This window comes from Symphalangus syndactylus, chromosome 7 (assembly GCF_028878055.3).
Source record: "Symphalangus syndactylus isolate Jambi chromosome 7, NHGRI_mSymSyn1-v2.1_pri, whole genome shotgun sequence".
NCBI lineage: Eukaryota > Metazoa > Chordata > Mammalia > Primates > Hylobatidae > Symphalangus > Symphalangus syndactylus.
This window is the reverse complement of record NC_072429.2, coordinates 17,454,950-17,478,777: the sequence shown is the minus strand read 5'-3', so window position 1 is coordinate 17,478,777 and position 23,828 is coordinate 17,454,950. Positions and strand designations below refer to the sequence as shown.

Genomic DNA, 23,828 nt, shown 5'->3' with positions numbered 1-23,828 from the left:
TGGATTACGGTCAGGGTCAGCCAAAGACAGTCACCGGCAGATCAGAGGGTGGAGGAAGAGTGTGGTTGGGGGATTTACTCTTCTCCATCCCTGCCAAGCCACTTCAGGCTGACTGCATCCCTCTACCTAAGACCACAGCTTCTGTCAAGCAGTCCCTACTTTTGCCAGGCTCTGATAACCACTTCCTCCCTGTGCTCCTTAAGGCCCAGGGGACAGTAGTGGCCCCATTTTGACTCTAGCCTCAAGGAACTGCGCTATCTCCTCTATGTTTCTCTTAATCTTGCCCTCACCTCTCAATAAGTCTTTACTTCGCTCTCATTTGCCCTCTTTTCTGCTGGGACCCTCACTGACCGAGTGTCTAGATCCCTTCCAGATCTACTTCCTAGTTCCACCACAGTCCAGCCTAGAACCTGGCAATCAGAGGCTCAACAAATCATCAATATTTGATGAATAAATGGATCAGTGAATGAATGAGCTAAGACCCTCCCATCCAGACTTCTGGGGTGAGATGCAAGCCAGGAGCATGCACTAAAAGCCATTGATACCTTCCCTACATTTTCAGACAGGGGATCCAGGAAGGGCTGGACACTCAGAAGGGCTGTCCATGGCTGGAGTCTGTTCTGAATTAGAACAGAGCCTGTGTTCATTTTCAGCTTTTTTGGCATTGTTATTTTTTTAGCTTTAGCACTGGATCAGGATCAGAAATCGCCCCCCATGTGATGATGGCTGGGGTGGAGTTTAACTTTTTTATTAACCCCATTCGGGATAAAGCTGGTTCCCACATTGTGAGCATAGCAGAGCCCTTAGACTACCAAGAAATGGAACATAATCGATACCACCAGAAGAGACTTTTTCCTATTCCCACCCCATGGGAGGAAAAAAGAAAATGTCCTGGGCAATTCTTCTATCTTCTCCTTAAATGCTCTTCATTTAGGGAAAATTGCCCTGGGTTGAGACTGAAATTCCTCAATCTCCATTTTATCTGCTTTTGCCCATATTAACAGTTTTGACATAGAAATGGGTGGCCAATTATTCAAGACTACTGAATCTTTTCTAGCTTCTCTAGAAATTGTAAATAAGAAACAGATATGGGGAATGTGCCAAGGTGTGAAAAAAATCTTTTTAAAAAAGATAGTTGTCTAGGTTACTCAGCTAAAAAGAATAGATTGAGGAAAAATATGGTAAAAATGTCTGGATATTTTATTGGTGTTAGTTAGAAAGCATTTCAGCTATTCCACCAGGCAGATTCTTTCACAGTAATGAAGGGCCACTTGAATGGGATTGTCTTTGGGTTGATAAGGAAGATAATGGAAATGGAGTATATTAATAGTCTATGGGGGGTGGGGGGTAGGGGAAGGCTTTTTGGCATTGCTTATCAAAATAAGAGCAATGTACCAATTAACTGAAAAGATAAACTGTAGTCAAAGGAATGTTGCAGACCATCCAGGGGATATTAAAACAATCTTTTGTGATTATTTTAAACTTTCTATTTGCAGAAAGCAGATATGAAAATTGGAGTTTTTATTAGTCTTTCTGATGTAATGCTAAGAAAATCAAAGGGTTGTTTTTGACTTTGTTAGAAAATGAAGCATTAGGTGAAATTTCTGACTTGTATAAAAGGAAATCTCTCACAGATGCAGGGGAAATAAATAAAAAAAAAATAAAGTGAGAAGGTAAACAAGCATCTATTTTTTAACCTGGCAAATGACATAGAATCAGGAGTTGCTACATATACCTCTTCAATAACAATCGCCCTAAAACTGAACCATCTAATTCCCCCACCCTGATCCCAGTCTTGATTCTGATCTATGCACACCTTGTCAGAACTACCAGTCCCTTGACAGACACATGGCTGCTGGGGCAAAAGACTTGGCACAGGGTGTGCCTTCCTTTGAGGGTGGTGACAGGAGAGTGTTTGAGACCAAAGACGGAGAACATGTCGGTGTGGAGAGCATCTGCAAGCTGGAGGCCCAGGATTCAGATTCCCCCTGTCCCCCCAACATGTGTACATAACAGAAGCTCTGACAGGCCCCCACATTATCAGTGCTGCATTTACAAAATGGGTAGACTATCACTGTGTTAGTTTTCTTAGCTCTCTATAATGCGAATACACAGTGGCACCGCATGGAGGTTAGAAAGCACAGAGTTTAGCTTCCAGTTCTAACTCCTTCAGTCACCTGCTATGTAGAGGTGGGTCTACTTAACCTATCCGCCCCTCTGGTTTCCTCTGCTACAAATAGCGGCTCATAATAATGCCCCACCTTGTATGTTACCACTATGTAATACTGTGCTGAGCCCATGAAAGTATCATATCCATCATCATTATTACTAACAACTCAATCAGAAATGAAAAACAGTGCTGTAAAATTAATGCTTCGCAAGTAATGACAATAATCGGAAAATGTTAAAACAATGAAGCACTACATGTGTAACTATGGGAGTTGAAAATACTTCTAACTACGTATTCCTTATACTGCAGATGAGAAAACTGAGGCCCTAGAAGGAAAAATAATTTGCCCAAGGTTTCATGGGTAGCTAATTCCAAATCGGGACCACAGCCTGGTACGTTCTGAACCAAATACAAAATTCATTCTATTTTTTATATACAGCGATTAGTAAAAAGGAGGTAGCTTCAGGTACCAAGACTTTAGCTGTTACTTCTAGTAACAATTTGCCAGCTAAGATTCCATGGCATACAAATACCAAGGCAGTGGCCAATTGGCCCAGGCTGTACTTCTTGCCTGGAACCACACTTATGGGTCAAAATTAACCACCAAGTAAAGAAGGAAAAGAAAATCTAAATTGCTTTTTCCTGTACCTCTGAATGTCTTAGACTTTTCGACAGACAAGCACTTGGGAAGTTTATCACTCACAGACTTAAGGATGGATGAAAGTGTTCAATATTCAGCAATGAAACCTAATATTCCTTGCTCCCCTAGTCCATCAATGCCCATTTCAAATTTTGCTACCTGTCTGCACAGCTGTGGGTGTTCAGCAAGGGCCCTGACCCTTTCTGATGCTTTCCTCCCCTCCTCTCCATTAAGCCACAAGACAGATAACTTTTGTCCTGATTGCTCTTTTAATGCACAGGCTGGAGAAGAAATTATCATTTCTATGGAAGGGAAGCATGGTTAGTCAACCTGACATCGCTGTCATCCTAGAAGCTGGTCATGGTGATTTATTCGTTCATAGCCTTCCGCTTTCCCTATCACTGGAACTAAGTTCTTCCATCGATTTAGCTCAGCTAGCAGCATCTAGACACAGAACGTGATACCTGTCAGCACATGGGTACACTAATGAGGGGCTTTCTGCTGCAGAATGGTGAATTCCTGTTGTCCAGGGCTTGGGAGTGTGATGTCAGGGGCAGTGGAACATTTTTTGCGAGGCTGAAGAGTTAGAAATGAAAACTCACTCGAGAGCCATCAACTACTTACAAGACTCGGAGGTTCTTGAGCCCAGCGAAGTCCGTCTTGGTGATCCTGGTGATATTATTTCTGTCCAGGTCACTGCAATGGAGAGCAAATTCAGGTCAGATTTTTGTGGGTTACAATTGCAGTCTATTTAATGCAGACTGGCTTGGACTGAAGGGACGTTGCTTGTCCAGAAGGCGGCAATTCTGATGATTAACGATATCCCTTGAGCATGCCCGGCTAACCTTAAGGATATTGTATGGAATAAACCATTCATTATGCACATAGCAGAACTCTGTTATGTTTAACTGCCTGCATTCTGTGGTCCCTTCTTTAGGTAACAAATTTTTCTGTTGAAGTTTCCCCTCCCCCAACTCTCAGATCATGTCATACAAATGGGGCCGACTCCTCTTTCCAGCTCTAGGCACTGGCATCTGATCCAGGCCGGGCTGAGAAGTATCTTCAGTTTTCCTAACCATAGCAATTGATTTAGAAAAGCCTAAATGACTCAAAATCCCAATAACTGTTTATCTACTGGGATTGCTAAGCTGTTCAGGGTAGCCAGAAGCCATCTCACCGCCACAAAAACAGTGAGCAGATGGTGCTCTCCTGTGAATGTCCAGACTCACTCATGCCTGAAGCCAGATACCTCTGTATTTTGAGAGTGTATGACCCATTCTATCCCATCTCTCCTATATTTTGATTTAAACCAGTTTGAGTTGAATTTTCTATCACTTGAAATCAAAAGAATTTGCCTGACTTTGGTATGTAGCTAGAAACCAACAAACAAGAAAAAAATTGTCTATTTTCCAGCTACTTTGGAAACTCCCTGAGGGCAAAGGCCACACCTCATTTAACTCCATACCCAACATAGTAGATAGAGTATGTGCTTGGTACCCAGCAGAGGTAACTTTACTCATTTCACATGTTAGGTAAAGACATTTGCATGGATTACTCCTGCCTCAATTTATAGGCTTAAGCTCCTGAATATAGCCCCAAAGAGAAGGATTTGCCATAGAAGAGCTGAAGTGGTGGCGGTGATATTGAAGCGAGGGTGGAGGGCAGCATGGGTGATGGAAAAACAGTTAAGAAAAACTGAAGTCACGAATGAGCCTGTGAACAACTGCATGAATATTCCGTGTTCACTAAAATAATCTAACAAGACTGAACGCCAAAAAAAGGAACCATGAATAATATGCTACAGTTCTCAATAATGGATGCTGAATAATTGATCTCTACAGATTCTGCCCTCTTTAACCCTCACTTTTCAGGGTTTTGGCCCTTGGAGTTTCAACAAAGTATCTGTGAATTGTCTTTTCTTTCTGAACATTTATATACTAAGAGCCATTTTTCCAATGATGAATCCCCATCCAAACATTCATCTCTTTGGTTTTCCTAGTCGCTTCCTAAAGATGCCACCCTGCAATTATGCCTCCTTTATACAGTTGCATAAAATGAACAGGGAAGGAATTTTCAGATTCCAGCACTTTATATATATAAAGAAAATCAAGTTTGAGGAGGGATTACTCTCCTGATATCAGACCTAATACTGAAATAAAAATCAAGTGAGTCCTTGAGTAACCTCACACAGGTACCTCCTCCTTTCCTCCTTGAGTTTTCCAATACCTAAAACAGCATCAAAGATGTTTCTGAACTAGCTTGTGATAGAGAAAAGCAGTATTTAGACTTCTCTGGCTAATTTGAGTGCTGGTTTAGAAGAAAAAAAAAAAAGCATAGCAAGAATTACCCAGGAAAATAAAGAAGGGTTATCCATGCAGGGATGGGAAACCTGCAGATGGGAAACCTGCAGACAGAAATCTGTACACACTCCAAAGCATCACACGTGTTCTTCTCACCTCCCATCTGAATTCAGATGGATGTTTGGGGACCTTGACAACTGTGAATATGACAATACAACCAAGGGTTTAATTACCAGGACACAGCATGGTATCTCAGCAGCTTGTGCCAGCATCTGCAGCGCTAATATTTTGAATATTTATTACGTCAAAGCACACAGAGTGCACTGCTGAAATGCTGAGGATGTGGCGGGGGGCGCAGAAGGTGTGCTGTGGGACTGTCCCTGGCACAGAGTTGGTGTTTGGGAGCTGAGCTTCAGAGGCAGGCAGTCCTGAGCTTGAATCCCTGTCCTGCCACTTACTGAATGATCTAACGGCAGTGCACTTCATCTCTGAGGTGCAGTTTCTCCATTTACAAATGAGGCCAACAATCTTGACCTCAGGAGCTTCGATGAGGGTTAAATGAGATGATGTACACACAGCACTTATCTGGCACTTGTTAAGTACTCAATCATGGCAGCTATTACTGTAATTAGTTGAAGTGCATCTCTCCCATCTCAACTCTGAAATTTCAGTTCACCAACAGAAGCTGACAGCCCCGTACCCCAAACTTTGTGCCTACGGATGTATCCTGGGGTCCCCAAGACACTCCTTGTTGGTGTGCTCTCTTCCTACGGGTAAAAAGAGGAGTCTATTTTGTGGCTGAAAAATACAATAATGGGGCCAAGGGTGCCTCCCCAGCCCACTGCCTGTCCTTCGCAGCCTTTCTGTGACCCCTGTTTCCTTGGTGTCTGAGTGCAAGTGACACAGGGGCTACGGAGGAGGGACAGGCTCTCCCCTCCCACTGAGCTGTGCTGCCAACCTCTGCCCACCTCCCAAACACACATACTGCCAGGAATGCCAGGGAGCACGTGGGCTTTGAGGTGAGATCCCTCTAGCCCCCAACTCCACACAGCTGGGTCTGGGTGAGTTTGAGTAACTTACTTATACTCTCTGGGCCTGCATGCTTTGTAGCAGCTTTGTCTCCTACTTGCAGGCCATGGGATGATGAGAAACACAAAGCTGGGGATTCAACACATGTGTTTAGAAATGGGAATGGATTACACTGACCCTGAAGAGAGGCTGCTTGTCCCAAGGCCAGCCACCACTGTCCCGGCCCAGGCTCCTCCAGACCTTTATGACCTTCAGCTCTGGCCTCAAGGGAGTCAGTGTATGTCAGCCTGGGATGGGTTCTGAACTGTCAGCAGGAGCGGTTATCCTGGATGGGGGCCAAGGACAGTGTCCAGATGTGGATGTGGGAAGTGTGGTGGTCTCCAAACATGTCTGTCATTTCTTTCTTTCTTTTCTTTTCTGATACACTTGCTATCAAGAGCTGCTGTCTATGCCCATTTCCCTTGAACTTGAGCAGGCTTTGAGACTGCTGGACAAACAAGACTGTGGCAGAAATGATGCTGCAGAGCTTCTGAGGCTAGCTTAGAAGAGGCAATAGCGGAAGGGCTCGCTGTCTCGCTCCCCTCACTCGCACTGCAGCCTTGAGCTGCCATATGAGAAAAGCAGATGATCTGAAGCCTCCATGCTGGTGAAACCACGTGGAGGAGGAAGATGAGGATGAGGGAGAGATGCCAGCCCTGGCTTGAGTCTTTCCAGCGCAGAGGTCAGGCACATTAGGTGCAGATACCTTTGGGACTCAGCCTTAGCCACCATCTGGTTATAACTTATGGGAAACTCTAAGCCAGAATCACCCAGCTGAATGAACCACTCTTGAAATCCTGACCCACAGAAGAGATAATACAGTCGTGTACCATATAGCAATGTTTCAGTCAATGAGGATGGCATATCTGATGGTAGTCCTATAAGATCATAACGGAGCTGAAAAATTCCTAGTGATATCGTAACACAACATATCTATCACTCACAGGTTTATGTGTCGCTGGTGAAAAAAATCTACTGTGCTGCCAGTTGTATGAAAGTACAGCACATGCAATTATGTACAGTACATAATACTTGATAATAATAAGTGACTGTGTTACTGGTATTTTCTATGCCATACTTTTATCACTATTTTAGAGCATACTCCTTCTACTTCTTTTAAAAAATAGTTAATGGTAAAACAGCTTCACGCAGGTCCTTGAGGAGGTATTCCAGAGGAAGGCATTGTTATCATAAGAGATGACAGCTCCATGTGTGTTACTGCCCCTGAAGGCTTTCCAGTGGGACAAGATGTTGAGGCAGAAGACAGCAAGATGGATGATCCCGACCCTGTGTAGACCTAGGTTAATGTGTGTGCTTGTGTCTTAGTTTTTAATAAAAAAGTTTAAAAAGTTAAAAAAAAATTGTAGAAGAAGGAAAAATGTTTATAAAATAAGCAAGGGAAGAAAATATTTTTGTATACCTATACAGTTTGCGTTTTAAGCTAAGTGTTATTATGAAGGAATAAAAAAAATTAAAAGTTTATAAAGTTAAAAAGTTGGCAGGGCACGGTGGCTCAAGCCTGTAATCCCAGCACTTTGGGAGGCCGAGGCAGATGGATCACAAGGTCAGGAGATCGAGACCATCCTGGCTAACACAGTGAAACCCCTCTCTACTAAAAATACAAAAAAATTAACTGAGCATGGTGGTGGGTGCCTGTAGTCCCAGCTACTCGGGAGGCAAAAATACAAAAAATTAGCCAAGCGTGGTGGTGGGCGCCTGTAGTCCCAGCTACTCAGGAGGCTGAGGCAGGAGAATGGCGTGAACCCGGGAGGCAGAGCTTGCAGTGAGCCGAGATCGCTCCACTATACTCCAGCCTGGGCAACAGAGCAAGACTCCGCACCCCCCCCCCCAAAAAAAAAAAACTTATATAGTAAGCTAAGGTTAATTTACTATTGAAGAAATGTAAAAATATTTAGCATAGCCTAAGTGTACAGTGTTTGTCAAGTCAACAGTAGTGAATAGTAAGGTCCTAGGTCTTCATATTCACCCACCACTCACTCACTGACTCTCCTGGAGCAACTTCCAGTCCTGCAAGCTCCATTCATGGTAAGTACCTATTTAGGTATACTATTTTTTTTATCTTTTATACTGCCTTTCTTTTCTATGTCTGATATTTAGCTAGTCATGGTGATATACACCTATAGTCCCAGCCGCTAGGAGGCTGAGGTAGGAGGATTGCTGGAGCAATCCAGGAGTTCAAGACTGGACTGGGCAACGTTGCAAGACCCTGTCTCTTAAAAGAACAACAACAAAACAGCAGATATATCTAGATACACAAATACGCACCGTTGCTCTGCATTGTGTTACAACTGCCTATAGTATTCAGTGGAGTAACTTGCTGTGCAGGTTTATAGCCTAGAAGCAATAGCCTATAACCATATCTCCTATGTGTGTAGTAGGCTAGACCATTTAGGTTTGTGCAAGTGCACTCATGACTTTCACACAACAATGAAATTGCCAAGGATACATTTCTCAGACTGTATCCCTGTCATTAAACAACACATTACTGTACCAAAGTGACCACTGTGTCTTAACCCATGAGGTTTTGGGGTGATTCATTTTGTAACAATAGAGAGGTGGAACAGAAAGGAGGAGAAAGCCATCTCCTGAATACTCAATATTTACCATTAGCAATGGAACCCTATTCACATGGCTTTTTGTGGCAAGGCCTTTCTGAGACTTTTGTGCCACCTCTGAGAACTTCAGTCCTGTCATTATGGTCAAGGATGGCTCATGGGGGCAGAAGGCTCCCGAGTTATTCTGGGGATGAGGTGAGAACTGTTCCTTCTCTCAAGCTCAAAGGAGAAAACACTGTATAATTAGAGATGCCCATCCCTCCAAGTAGGGCTTAGGATGCCATGGTAATCACCTATGATGTTAGGTTACTAATCACAGTAATCATTATTATTCATTGAGCATTGTGGCAGACTGATGAGTTGTTTTGAGTTGTGCTCAAGACAGAGGGAAAAAGGTTTCATGGACAGCTCACCAGACTGCCACAATGCCCAGTGAATGATAATCATGGACATCTCACCAGCCTGAGCATACAGATAGATTACACTTCCTAGCTTTCTTTGCATATATATGCAACCATGTGACTGAATTCTCATCACTATTGCAGGGGCGAAAGTACTATATGCTGCCTTCAGGCCTGAGGAATAAAACTTTCTGCCCCATCCTTTACACTCTCTTCTCTCACCTTTGGTGGGATTCAGTAGATACACCGAAGGATCCCAGGGATGGGAAATTGGAAGAACCCGATCCCCTGAATGACTGCATGAAACAGAGGCCTCTCCTCCTTTGCACCCCCAAAGCCCCCCACCCCACAACAATTTACACACATTAAACACAGACCTATTCAAGAAATAACTCCTAAACCACTGAAATGTGGAAACTATTTGTTATGGCAATCTACACTGACAAATAAAATATTTTTGATACAATAGCTTTCTATGCTTTTTTTTTTTTTTTTTTTTTTTGAGACGGTGTCTCCCTGTCACCCAGGCTGGAGTGCAGTGGCACGATCTTGGCTCACTGCAACCTCTGCCTCCTGGGTTCAAGTGATTCTCCTTCTCCTGCCTCAGCCTCCCACGTAACTGGGATTACAGGTGCTTGCCACCACGCCTGGCTAATTCTTTTGCGTTTTTAGTAGAGATGAGATTTCGCCATGTTGGCCAGGCTGTTCTCACACTCCTGACCTCAGGTGATCTGCCCACCTTGGCCTCCCAAAGTGCTAACGTTACAGGCATGAGCCACCACGCCCAGCCTTCCATGCTTTCTTCTTCTCTTTGCAACAGTTCTGAAAGGTAGGTATTATCTTACTTCAACAGATTAAAATGCTGTAGATCAGCCTTAATAAAAGCTGATATTTGCTGGACACATACTACGCACCAGGTACTGTGCTGAGGACTTTGAGTTCATTTATCTAGTCCAGACAGCAACCATGTATGGTAGGTACTATTATCTCATTTTTCACATGAGGAGGCTGAAATTTAGTTTCCCCCACCCCTACCCTAAGCTTAGAAGATTTTTACCAATAAAGATATTTGACATGAGTTCACATACCAGGGAAGTGGGTAATGCTGAGATTTGAACCTGGGCTCTCTGAATGCAAAGGCTGTAGTTTCACTTATCACATCCTACTGCTCATCTACCATTAGGGCATTTTTTTATACTGCATCAGGTTATCCACTGAATTTTTTTTAAAAGAATGCATAAATAAATGCACAAACAAACATAATAGAATTTCCCACTCCCGTGCCTTGGAGAAAAACAAAGCCATACCCTTAGTAACTTTGCTTCCCCCACTCCAGCCAAGACAGCACATTTCCTACCCTGTCTCCCAGTGAAGTCCTGGCCGGGGGAAGTGGCTGAGCCCCTCTGGAAGCTCAAGGAGGAAGAGCTTTCTTGCTGTGTTTGCCCCTGTCTGGTTTTGGTCATGTTACTCAGCATCTGCCATGTTGCCTCTATAAACAGGCATCACCATGGTAATTTGGATTGTTTTTCCCCATCCCAATCAGTGAATCATAAACCAATGCTGAGACTTGGAGCTTTGTGGTATTTTCACATCTGTTTGACACCTTGGGTGGGGTAGGGAGAAAGAAGAATTCAGAACAACACTGGAAAAAATGAAACAAAAATGACATTTTCTAGGTCAGGCCACTGGCCTCATCTTGGCACATGTATATCCATACCCTTCTTTTTATTCATTCTGTGGCATTCCTGCAAAATTTTCTTCTGGCTGTGGCACATCTGGGAAGAGTAAGGAGTGAAAAAACAATCCTCAGTGAAAGCATAGTGTGGGGAAAAGGGCTTCAATTATAAATTTAAATGGTGTGGATTTGAATCTCAACCTTTTCACTCCTTAGCTATGTGGCTTTGAGAAAGGCACTTAATTTTATGGAACTCCAGTTGTTGTTGCTGTGACTTTTGTAAAACATGACCCAAAATGCCACGTCTGTCAGATTACCATGAGGCTCAATGGAGAAAGTACTTTTTTTTTTTTTTTTTTTTTTTGGAGACAGAGTCTTGCTCTGTTGCTCAGGCTGGAGGGCAGTGGCGCAATCTCGGCTTACTGCAAATTCTGCCTCCCAGGTTCAAGCGATTCTCCTGCCTTAGCCTCCCGAGTAGCTGGGATTACAGGCGCCATCACCACATCTGGCTAATTTTTGTATTTTTAGTAGAGATACGGTTTTGCCACGTTGGCCAGGCTGGTCTCGAACGCCTGACCTCAGGTGATCCACCTGCCTCAGCCTCCCAAAGTGCTGGGATTACAGGCGTGAGCCACGGCACCTGGCCAAGGAAGTACTTTCTAAACAGCATTCAGAGTGGTTAATTTTTCACCCACGGGCTACAACAGGTAGGGAGAGGATGCAATGGTGTAGCTTGGAATAGACTTTTAAAAAGATGTTCATCTGTGATGGTGAGATCTGTGATAGTTAGGGAGCACACCATTGCTCAGACCAGACTTTTAAGACTACCTGTCCCCTGTACACTGTATATTTACAGAATACTGCCTTCTGGGTTTCAGGAAAGAAGATCAGGTCTCAACATGAAGTAAACCTGTAGGGGCTACCATACAATGCAGTCATTCCTTATTACAAGGATATGCAGGCAAAGTTAACTTATGTTGGGCATGATGTCTAGGAGATCCTTGTGATGGGTAGGAGGCTGAACTGCATGACCTATAGATCCCTGTCAATCACTCTGTAATTGTCATCTTTTGGGAGCTCAGAGCCAAATGAATTTTTAGAAAATGAAATATAGCTTGGTCCTTGTTTTCAAGAAGCCTGGAGTCTAGTTGAGGAGATGAGCTAAGACTCAGGAGATTCTTAGAGAACAAGGCAAGAATTTGCAAAATGAAATGTTAAGGGATGTGGTCTAAACACCAAGGGGAGTAGACAAGCAGGAAGTCAGAGAGTAGACCTCCTGCTCCTGAATAAGCCTTTCAATGTGTGACGCCTCCACATTCAAGATCCCACAGCATAGCTATCTCAATGGATTGTTCAGTCAGTTACAGATTGAAGTCCTTGTTCTACTCCTTCCCCTCCTTCTCACAACTGCACTTGAGTAGCCTTAAAAAAAATAAACAACTTAAAAAAAAAAATTCCATAGTGTGATTTGAGGACTCCTACGCAGGAAAGGAGTAAGAGGAGCCAGAATTAAGAGGCCCCCAGAGCACTTGCTGACCCTTCATTTACCACCAGCAAAGAAGAGGTTCCAACTAAATCAGAACAAGTTGGCAAGGAAGCAGTGGCCTCAAGTTTCAGTTATGCACTCACTACACTTTCCACCTGAATGGGCCACGTCACAGAAAGGGCAAGGTTCTCTGCTTTTTCACTTCCCTATGAGCTAAACAGGGGATGGGGGAAGGATCAGACTGAGGACAGGGTATTTGTCCTCCCTGAGAGCTCACCCACGTTAGCTAGTTTTGCCAACAAAGATTACAGTTCCTCTTTATGACTGTCCATTTCTTGGTTCCAGGACACTTTTCTTCCTCCTATTTCTTCTGGCTTACAGGTGATAACTGCTCCATTGCTTCTATGGTCTTGGGTTCTACAGTATCTCTCTGAAACATACCCACACCTCTGAAATGATCCCTGTGTAAATAAATCAACTCTCCTGGAATATTCCTAATTTGAATTTTCTACCTGTTTTCTATTCCTTACTGATACATCATTCATTCATTCAACAAGTCTTCACCATTAAGTTTCAGGAATTGTGCTAAATGCTGGTATATCGCTATAAACAATAGTGGCATGGTCTCCGCCCACAAGAAACTCAGAGTTTAGAGAGGAAGAAATAAAGGAGCAATTACCATAGACTATGATAAACGCTCTATACCATAGGTTGGCAACTTTTTCTTTAAAGGCCAGATAGTAAATAATTTGGGTTCCGCCAGTCATGTTTTCTATCACAACTATTCAACTTAGCTTTGTAGTGTGAGACTAGCCTTAGACAATATATAAATAAATGAGTATGGCTGTGTGCCAATAAAACTTTATTTACAAAGACAGACTGAAGGCTGGATTTGGCCCAGGGGCTGTCGTTTATAAACTCCTGCTTTCTACTACGCCAGAGGCATAAACAAAAGCTTACAGAAGAGTATGGAGGAAGGAGTATGGAGTAATTGGGGTGTAGGGTCAGGGGAGACATCCAGGAAAAGGTGACATTTTAATTGAGACCTCAAGAAAGAGTTGGCTATATTCAGATTGGCATGGGAATATTCGAGAGAGAGAAAAATAATTTTAGGTTTCTTTAAAAAAAAAAAAAAAAAAAACCAGCATGTATAAAAGCCCAGAGGCATTGCCTCAGGATAACTGCCAGCAGATTTATTTGGCTGTTAAAGCATGTTTCAAGAGAAACACGAGGAAATTTTTCCTTCCTTCCTTCTTTCTTCTTTTCTTATTTCCTTATTTCCTTCTTTCCTTCCCTCCCCCTCTCTCCTTTCCTTAATTCCTTCCTTCCCTTCCCATCTCCTTTCCTTTTTTTTAAATTCCTCCCTCCTTTCCTTGCTTCTTTTCTTCCTACAACAAACCTTAAACACCTACTCTAGACCTGGCACTATGCTGATGGCTAAGGATAAACAGTGAAACAATAGCAAAGAAGTTCCTTTTAAGGAACTTTTATTTCTTTGCCGAATGCGGCAGACAGATTCTAAGGTGGTCCCCAATATCAACACCTTCCCCTCTCCTTGAGTGGGCAGAACCTAGAAACCTGCTTCTAACCTATGCAACACAAAAAAGGTGGTCGGATGTCACCTTTGTAACATGTTACATGGGACCGCAATGCCCGTCTTGCTGTAGGACTCTTTGTCTTGCTGGCTGTGATGAAGCAGGTGGCCATGTTTGGGAGGCCCACATGCCAAGGAACTGGAGGCAGCCTCTACCCACAACCAACCAAGAATTCAAGACAACCAGCAGGAACCTGAAGCCCTCTAATAGACTGCAAAGAACTGTATTCTCCCAATAACCTTGAGAGCTTGGAAGCAGGTCCTTCTCCAGTTGAGCCTTGAGATGAGATCACAACCTCAACCAAACCCTTGTGTGCAGCCTTATGAGACCCTGAAGCAGAGGGCCCAGACAAATGGAAGGTGCGGAATGTGTGTTGTTTTAAGCCACCAAGTTTGCTACCATTATACAACAATAAAAAACACAGGGGGAGACAGACCACCACAAATAAACAAGGACACTACAGATTGCAATATGGGCATAGCTAGGAAACAGTACAGGGTGAGGTGAAGAGAATAAAGATGTGGTGAGAGGCAGTGAAGGCACGGACCTCCCTAGGGTGTCTAGGAAGAACCTCTCTTAGACAGTGAGATTTGGTCTGAGACTAGAAGGAAAAGAAGGATCCAGTTGAAGGACAGGCTGAAGGGAGACGTTTCCAGGTGGAAGAACAGAAGCAAAAAGGCTCTAAAAGAAGAAAGCAACGAAAAGGTCCAGGTGACGGCAGCAGAGTGACACCAAATGGGATCACGGAGGCAGGTGGTGTCCAGACTGTGAGGCATCATGGGGTTGACAACATGCTTGGGGACTGGAACCATAAAAGGGGCCGAGCAGGGAAACCACGGATTTAACAGCCCTCAGCCTCATTCCCCTGCCATCAATCCTGCCAGATTAATTTCCCCCAAATGTCAATTTCATTCCACAGCTCAATAAGATGGGGGTTCTCATTACTGCCCTCAGCTTGCCTCATTTAATTCTTTCTTCTTTATAGCCACAGACATGTACTGAGCACCTATCAGATCCAGGAACCATGCTAGGCACTTCATTGGCACATATGTTCCTACTGTATGTTGTCCTCAGAAGCCCTCAAAGTCCTGAATCCATTTAAATCCTACTGCTCTGTTATGGGCTGAATTGTGTGCCACAAAAGATACATTGAAGTCCTAACCCCAGCTACCTATGAGTGTGATCTTATTTGAAAGTAGGGTCTTTGCAGATGTAATCAGGTTAAAATGAGGTCATTAGGGTGGGCCCTAATCCAACAGGACTGGTGTCCTTATTAGAAGAGGAGACAGGGCTGAGCAAAGTGGCTCACACCTATAATCCCAGCACTTTGGGAGGCTGAGGCAGAAGGATTACTTGAGGCCAGAAGGGAGTTTGAGACCAGCCTGGGCAACATAGCAAGACCCTATTTCTACAAAAGAGAAAACTAGCCAGGCATGGTGGTACTTGCCGATAGTCCCAGATACTCAGGAGGCTGAGGTGGCAGGATTGCCTAAGCCCAGCGGGGCAGAGGCTGCAGTGAGCTATGATTGCACCACTCCAGCCAGAGTGACAGAGCAAGACCCTGTCTCTAAAAAATAACGACAAAATAATAAAAAGATGACGAGACAGACATGCAGGGACAGTGCCGTGTGACAACAGAGGCAGAGACTGGAGTGATGCAGTTACAAACCAAGGAATGCCAAGGGCCGCTGGCAAGCCCAGGAGCCAAGAAGGAGCAAAGAAGGGCTCTCCCCTGCAGATTTCAGAAGGAGCCTGGCCCTGATGACACCTCAATTTCAGATTGCCAGGTTCCAGAAGTCTGAAAGGATAGATTGCTGTTGTAAGGCACCCAGTTTGTGGTACATTGTTATGGCAGCCCTAGCACACAGATACTCAAGTAATCCTTCTGCCTCAGCCTCCCAAAGTGCTGGGATTATAGGTGTGAGCCACTTTGCTCAGCCCTGTCTCCTCTTCTAATAAGGACACCAATCCTATTGGACTAGGGCCCACCCTAATGACCTCATTTTAACCTGATTACATCTGCCCAATGTTCAGGTTTTATCTGGCTCCACACGCCCCCTGCAGCCTCTCCCAGCTGCTCAGTCTCATGCTGGCTTCTCCCTTCCCTGAACTTCTGAACTTCTGGATCATTTACCCTCTCTCTGCACAACTCATTTTGGTCTTTCATCATGTTTCCTTGCTGCTGCCTGTTTCCTGTGTATTTGCCTTGTCTCCCAAAGGACCTTGAAGAGGATACTCCCCAAGTTCCTCCAGACACCTTGGATGAAGGCCTTGCTGAGACACTCAGAAAAATGTACACTAGGTTTCTCAGGGTGGAGAAATGGTTTCTAACATTTTACATTTTGCTTATCAGTATTATCAACGTTTTCTGGAGTAAACATGTATTACTCAATGTACCTCCTACCTTCCAAAAAAAGCACTGAAAAAAGGAGTCCAGTTAACCTAAGACTCTCCCCATAGGTAAAGTGACCATGCAGAGTTTAAGCCATTCAAGACTCTGGAATTTTAGCCATTTGGCCAAAGGAAGATGCTTTTTAGTTTTGGGGGTTGTTTTTTGAGACAGAGTCTCGCTCTGTCTCCCAGTCTGGAGTGTAGTGGTGCAATCTTGGCTCACTGCAACCTCCACCTCCCGGGTTCAAGGGATTCTCCTGCCTCAGCCTCCTGAGTAGCGGTGATTACATGCACGTACCACCATGCCTGGCTAATTTTAGTAGAGATAGGGTTTCACCATGTTGGCCAGTCTGGTCTCAAACTCCTGACCTCAAGTGATCCACCCACTTCAGCCTCCCAAAGTGCTGGGATTACAGGCGTGAGCCACCGTGCCTGGCCGGAAGATGCTCTTTGATGAGCCCAAGGGCACATCTCTGAAACTGCTCACATCAGGCCGTCCTAATGGGTGTCTTCCTCTGTCTCCTCTCCCCAGTTCAAAGGACCTAATGCCACCCACCCAGCTACCCTGATGAAAGAGAGAAACAGCATGTGTTTGAAAACCATCAAATCACCTTCCTACCAGGTCAAGGCGAGCAGTGTTTCCCTTTGGGCCACCTTTATAGGGCTCCCATCTCATGTTTTACCTCTCCAGATTCACACCACAGGAGGCATTATTAACTATTCTGATTTTTGCACTTCGTTCTCATCTGTTACATAACCAAATGCAAGTTTAAAAACATACACGCATTTGGGAAAGAAATGAGCTGAATTTGATTTTAAAAACTGGCTTCACACTACCTCAGTTGTTTGGGAACTAAGCCTCTCTGGGCTAAATTTTTGGCTTGGCAACTCTCTCGCATATATAATTTTACACCTGCAAAAGCTTGCAGCCAGCCCTGTGCAGACAGCTACCTGCAGGGAGAAGAACGGGCCAAATAGAGGGGCAACCCGGGTGGTTGGATGTGGTCATGGTGAGGGCATGTAAAGAGGAGGAGTGCGCGTGGGGTCTCTTTTCCTTCATCCCTTGCAGCAAGAGGACTCCCTGCCCCTGTTTTGCTCAGTTCAGCTCCATGCTCAAAAAAAAAAAAAAAAAAAGAAAGCGAAAAAAAAAACGTACAACTAGCTCTTTACTGGGAATAGCAGAGATGAACTTGCAAACTGGTAGCCCACCAGTGAGTTTCGGCCTGCAGACCTGCGTAGTCTGGTTCTCACTGTGATTTTCACATATGCAAATTAATTGCCAATTTGGGAGCATTTCAAATACAAATCTGCAATTCTGGCTTGTCTCCACAAGTCAGTCCATCAAATAACCATGGATTTTTGTGGCCACCATAAGCTGGTACTAAGAGGCAATTGCCCACTTTGCATAAGGTACATGCCTGCAATTCACCGGTCTACCTGACCCGATTCCCTCACTCAAGTTACCTGCTTAATCTTTTTTGGCATCGGAGTTTGAGATCCCTGCTGCCAAACACAACGCTTAAGGTGGCAGGCCCTAGAATCAGATAGCCTGGGCTCAAATCTTAGCAAATAGAGCAGGATTTTAGACAGGTTACTTAACTCATCCCTAAGCTTCTGTTTCTCCATCTTAAATGGCCATAATCACAGTACCTACCTCCTAGGATACTGCAAGGATTAAATGAGATGACACATATAAAGTGATTCCAGCCCAGGGCTGGTCATGCAGTTAAGTACTCAAGAAGTAACCATCAATTGGCTGATTATTATTCAGGCAAAATGTGAGCACAAGTAAGATGATGATGTTGGCAGGACCTCGGTGCTTCTAACACAAAGGCGCACCTGGTCTAATCCACAGCCCCACCCCAAATCTCCTTCATCCACTTCAGGCACATCAAAGCATCTGCAGAGACAGCGCTCCCTTCCTGACACACAGAGGACAACCCAGCCAATATACTCAGAAATAAAAAATGCTTCCTAAATTCTTCCTGTGATGACTTAAGGCAACGTATTCTTTTCTCAGCACTAACCTCCAGGTGGCGACTATCAGTCCAAAAATTTCACCTTTTATTTCCCTTATCATGCCCAGAAATCTCAAACCCTTCCAAACTCCTTGCAAGGCCTGTTCTCAAAACACTTCCCTGCACTGCATAGGAGAGCATGTGATAAAATGGCTCCTCCAATCACTGGGAGGCAGGAAACAAATTCTAGAAGAGACTGGGGCCAACCTTTGGAAATGTGGCAAGAAACGTAGGGAATATGGTAGGGCAAGGATAGTGCTCTGTGTCCACCAAACTGTTCCATTTTCCTCCTAGGCAAACAATAAGACTAAATTTCCTGTGCCCTTTGAATCTAAGTGGGACCATGTGACTGATTTCGTGGAAATAATACGTGCCATTTCCAGGCAAGGCTATAAAACATCCTGCAAGCATGACACTCTCCTTCCCTTTCTTGTCTTCATGGCATGTAGAGATCATATGTCATAAATGGAGGGGTCCCCCAAAGGAAAGCAGCCTGGGTTCCTAAGTGACAATATGGATCACAAGCCACCTACCACCACCCAGACCAGCTCTACTGGACTAGGTGGGTGGGAGGAAGAGGAAGAAATACAGCTTTATAGTGTTTTGTTACTGATATATCTGGGCTTATTTGTTGCTGCAGCTTAGCCTTGTCTATGCTAACTGATACACCTAGCAATATGGCATAGTAGGAAAGAATGGCCCAAGTTAAGCATCCATGATCTTCATCCTTGCTAATCCACAACATGACTTTGTAAAATTTTCCTTCCTCATCTTTAAAAGGAAGAAAATAAACCGACTGATCCCCTAGGGTCACAATAATTCTCACTGGCTTTGGACCCTAACACATATTACCTTAAGCAATGTTTTTAAGAAGGCCACTTAACTCCAGTCAATAGAGGTACAAATGCTGCACCCAGCCAACATTAAGGTCCAAATAACTTTCTGCTATTTACTGTGCAGGAGCCAATCTGCAATGAGTGTTTACCATGTGCCAAGGACTATGCTAAACACTGCACATTTGGGGCCTTTTTTAATCCTCACAACCAGCCTATGAGGTTGATACTATTTATTAGTCCCATTTTATGATTGAACAAATAGAGGCACAAGGAGATTAAGACACCTGTCTATGGTCACAAGCTGAGAAGTACCAAATGAACAAGCGTTAGTGGCTGAAAATTTAGCAATCAACTTGCAACAAGTAAATACAGAGTCCTAAATGGTGAAAGAGAAATTGAAATGACCTGGTCAGAGAATTTTAGTAACATACTGAAAAATTTTAGCTAAACTAATTAACTCCAACTTACTGGGCTCCAGGGCCAGATCTGATTTATGTTTGAATCCCTAAGGCTCAGCACAATACCTGGCACATGAAAGGCACAAATCAATATCTGTTGAATGACTGATGTTAACTTGAGCTCTTTATTGACAGTTTTAACTGAGTTACATTTGCCCTTAATTGACAATGGCTTGAGATCTAAAATTGACATACTTCACTTATACCAGTAAATCTGGGTATCAGTTAAAATTGGAGTGACCATATGATTATCCAAACTTGAATACTTTTGTGAGTTAAAGGGGATGTCATTAATAATTATACCACAGAAACAGGCAAAGCTCAGATCAACACAAATGGTCATTCCCAGCTACAGCCACAAAATATCGGCAACACGAGTGGGGAGTGGGTGACAATGGAGATACATGGGGCCTGGTTGCCCACCATGTCTTTGTTCTTAAGGAGACCTTCTTCCTGTCCACTTGGGCTGAAGACCACTTCTAAGTCTATGGCTATTTGCAGGACACATCTTGGTTAAGTGTCATTTTCTGAATGGTGCCCACCTCCAAGTCCAACCAGTCACAGAGCACATACACTATTAACTTTTAATATAGGTGCAGTAATCACTTTAAGAAAACGAAGGAACAGCCCAAGGAATGCAATGATTGCTACAGGAATATAAACATGGACTGCATTGGAACAGACTACATACTTTGTATAAACACTAATAAAGTGAGTTCAGGCCGAGCTGTGACTTTAAAGGAAATTCTTCCCCATAAACATGTCCTGCCATGCCCTAATAACTCTTTAATTTGATGCACATTTGGGAAGGATGATGCAAAGTAATCACAGAATAACATTAAGGTCTGTTGCAAAGGAGGAGTGGCGGAGTGGGGAATGTGATGCAACTTGGTGCTAACACCATGCACCAGAGAGTTGACTTCATTGCTCATTTCACACATGGAGGGAATTTGCCGGGTGACATGCAGGAAATCAGAGACACGTCTCTGCAGGTTCAACCCAGGGAAATTCTGAGTGTCATCTGATGGCACCACATAAGACTCCTAGTCATTTTCCTGTCTTCCCTTGCTGAAGACAGCAGAAGTGGCCCTCACTTGCAGGCGGAACTCTTCAATTTCCAGATCAAGGCTCTTCCCATCTTAATGAGATATAAACCCCTTGAAAGCAAAGAACCTTTCTTACACATCTGGGCATCACCCACAAAACAGACACAGCCCCCATACCCATGGGAGAAGGCAGCATGGCACAGAGTTGAGGAAAATTAGACAGCAGCTGTAGCGTCAGGCCTCAAGTCCCAGTTTCATTACTACTCGTGTGTTTTGGGCAAACCACCCTTATCTGCAAAATGGGTTAGTAGCACTTGCAGAACCTCAGAGGGTTTTTGAGATGCTCAAGTGAGCCAATGCAAGAGAAAGCATTTTATAAATTTTTTAAAAAGTTGTACTGCGGAAAACTATAAAAATAATGAGTAATAATAGTTTTCCCATGTATTGATTGATCATGTCATATGAGGCACTGTTCATCTCCCCTGAAACATTACAGGAATCCTATAAGGGGGATACTCTTATTATCACCATCATAGTATGTTATTATGAAAACCAAAAATAGTATTTATGGGAAAGTGAGGTCCAGAGGTTAAGTAACTTGCCCCTATTCACACATCTTCAAAGTATTATCCATGGAGTAATGATTCTGGAGGACAGGCCTGGATGGTCTGAGCTCCCTGCTCTTTGCTCTAAACTCTCAGGGAATTGAAGGCACCCAGTTTGTCTCCTTTATTAGCCTGTAAGCAATAAGGGCAAGGGCTGTGGGGGTTCACCTTCATGTCTCCAGGACCCAGAGAAGAACTAGGGAGGTAAACCCTTTGGATTCAATGACTGCAGGTCCTCCCTCTCCTTAACCACTCTGACTCGTATACCAACTCTTGTTGACTCCAAACAATGGGCCTTGGCCCAAGACACAGCTGATGCTGTCTTTGGCCAGGTGCTTAGCACTGGGCTCCTCCACTTTCTATGGTTCTCCACCTTTACTGACATGAGAGGCCTCAGCCTAATGCCCCAGCCGCCTGGAAATGTGTCCCCAAACAGCCAGGCAGGTCCTCTGCACTCACCAGGCTCATTCCAAGCCCCATGACTTTGCTCAGGCAACTCTCCCATCTGTAATACCCTCTCCCATGGATCAAAATGAACTGCAGCTGTCAGGAAGCTTGGCTGAGGAGTGGGGACCTACTTCAGTAGAGTGATGAAGATTTGGAAAGGAAGAGAATGCAGTCTGACAGTGGGACCAGAGTGGGACCACCAACCCCATTCAGGCAGAAGCCACTTCTCACATGTGGCACTGATAAAATGCCAAGGGGCAGGAATTAGGGAGGGAGAAGGACCCAACTGCTTCTCCAACCAAAACTTCATGTCCACTCCCAACGAAGACAAACATCCTTTCATCATCCATGAAACCATATCTTGCTTATTATGACAATTTTTAAAACTTCTGATTATTCCTTTGAGAATCCAATTTGTTTCCTTTGCAAGGAGGAAACCATTCTCTTCTCAGTTTGGGAGGTGGGGACATTCCATTTATCTTAATGGGGGGAATCTGTTTCCTATTACAAATCACGTTCTGTAGGTCTGTTTGTGAAAAATAGATCTCTACACTTTACATAAAAATGAAAATTCTCTTTACTCTTACAAACATCCATGAAGACCCACAAGAGGGAGGCTCCCACCCTCTTCTTAGCCATTGCCACAAAGATCGGATTCTCATCCCTTGCTCAGAAAAATTTTTACTCTTTCCTCAAAAAGCAGCAGTGTCCCCAAGTCATCCAGCATACCTGAAAGAGCATAGAGTAATTCATTCAATCAGCGTTTATGAATGGCAACTTAATGCCAGGACCGAGTCCGATCCTAAGAAGGCACAGATTAAAATAAATACTTCACGCTCCATATCCCCGCACACCAAGACAGGGGTCAGCAAACTATAGCCCACAGGCCCGATCCGGCCCACTGCCTGTTTTCGTATGGATTGGGAGCCAAGAATGGTTTTTATATTTTTAAATGGTTGGAAAAAATCAAAAGGATAATATTTCATGACACATAAAAATTATATGAAATTCAAATTTCAGTATCCATAAATACAGTTTTCTTGGAACCAAGCCGCAGTCATCCGTTTATACCTTGTCTATGGCTGCCTTCACGCGACAGGGGCAGATTTGCGTAGCTGCCACTGAGACTAAGAGCCCCAGAGCCTAAATATACATGTATGACGGGGCCCTCTGCTGACCCCGATCTAGGCGCTTATATAGTCTAGGAGGGTCGAAAACAAGAAAGTGGCAGTCAAAAAAATAAGAATAACAACCACAACAATAGTATGGTGGATGAAACATAATGGTTAAAAGTGTGGGTTCTCACTCTGCATCAGACTGAAGCTTATTCTGCACTTGGTGGACAAAAGTAGCAACATGACTCTGGGGAAGTTATTTTAACTCTCTGTGCCTCTATTTCCTTATCTGTAGTATGTGGATAATCTATAAAATGGGTGTCCTCTTTCTTAAGTTGGGCTGAGAACTAGGCAAGGTTATACATGTCAAGCGGCTAGGGCAATGCCTAGCTCATAAGTGCTCCATCTCTTTGCTCTTACTGTTGCCAGTATTGCTGCTCACACAACTCCAGGGGGCATTGTTCAATGGTATACAGTGAAAATGGCACACCTGGAGTACATCATGTGAATGGTGGCCCAGGAATTCAGCAATGTCGTGGTCCTGACTGATGCTCATAGTTTTGAGGAAAGGCAGGAGGGCAGATAGGCATTCCAGACGGAGGCAGCAGGTCCCGTGTATTTTTATTGCCATGTCATGTGCTACTCCTTTATGAAAGACGCCAACTTCAAATAAGCTATGGGGGGCTCCAGTGCAACCCACAACCCCCATGGCTGCCTTTCTCCCAGCTCACGGCCCCTTCTCAGTCATCCTGAGATGAGTCTCCTACACTCATTCCTGCGATTACACCTTGCTCCTGGTCCCTCAAACTCTCAGAGAGTGGGTTATTTTAAGCTCAAATTAAAGGCTCCTCTCTTGAATGGCTGCAATTTTAGTCTGTGGTTTGTTTACTCTGACGTGGCCTGGGGCCATGGTGCTGGTGCATGGGGCATTGGGAGGGGGTAGAGGGTTTCAGGAAGGAGGCAGGGGCTTTGCAGGAACAATTTCACTGCAACATATTCTG

The 23,828-nt window shown here is 44.1% G+C and overlaps 1 protein-coding gene across 4 annotated transcripts in view; it reads right to left on the bottom strand.

Moving 5' to 3' along the window:
* Window positions 1-23,828, bottom strand: part of SLIT3 (slit guidance ligand 3) — a 653,573-nt gene that overhangs the window by 600,259 nt on the left and 29,486 nt on the right. For all 4 annotated transcript variants that reach the window (XM_055285296.1, XM_055285297.1, XM_055285294.2 and 1 more), the window contains exon 2: window positions 3,435-3,506. In XM_055285296.1, coding sequence (XP_055141271.1) covers window positions 3,435-3,506 — 72 coding nt within the window. The remainder of the gene's footprint in view (window positions 1-3,434; window positions 3,507-23,828) is intronic.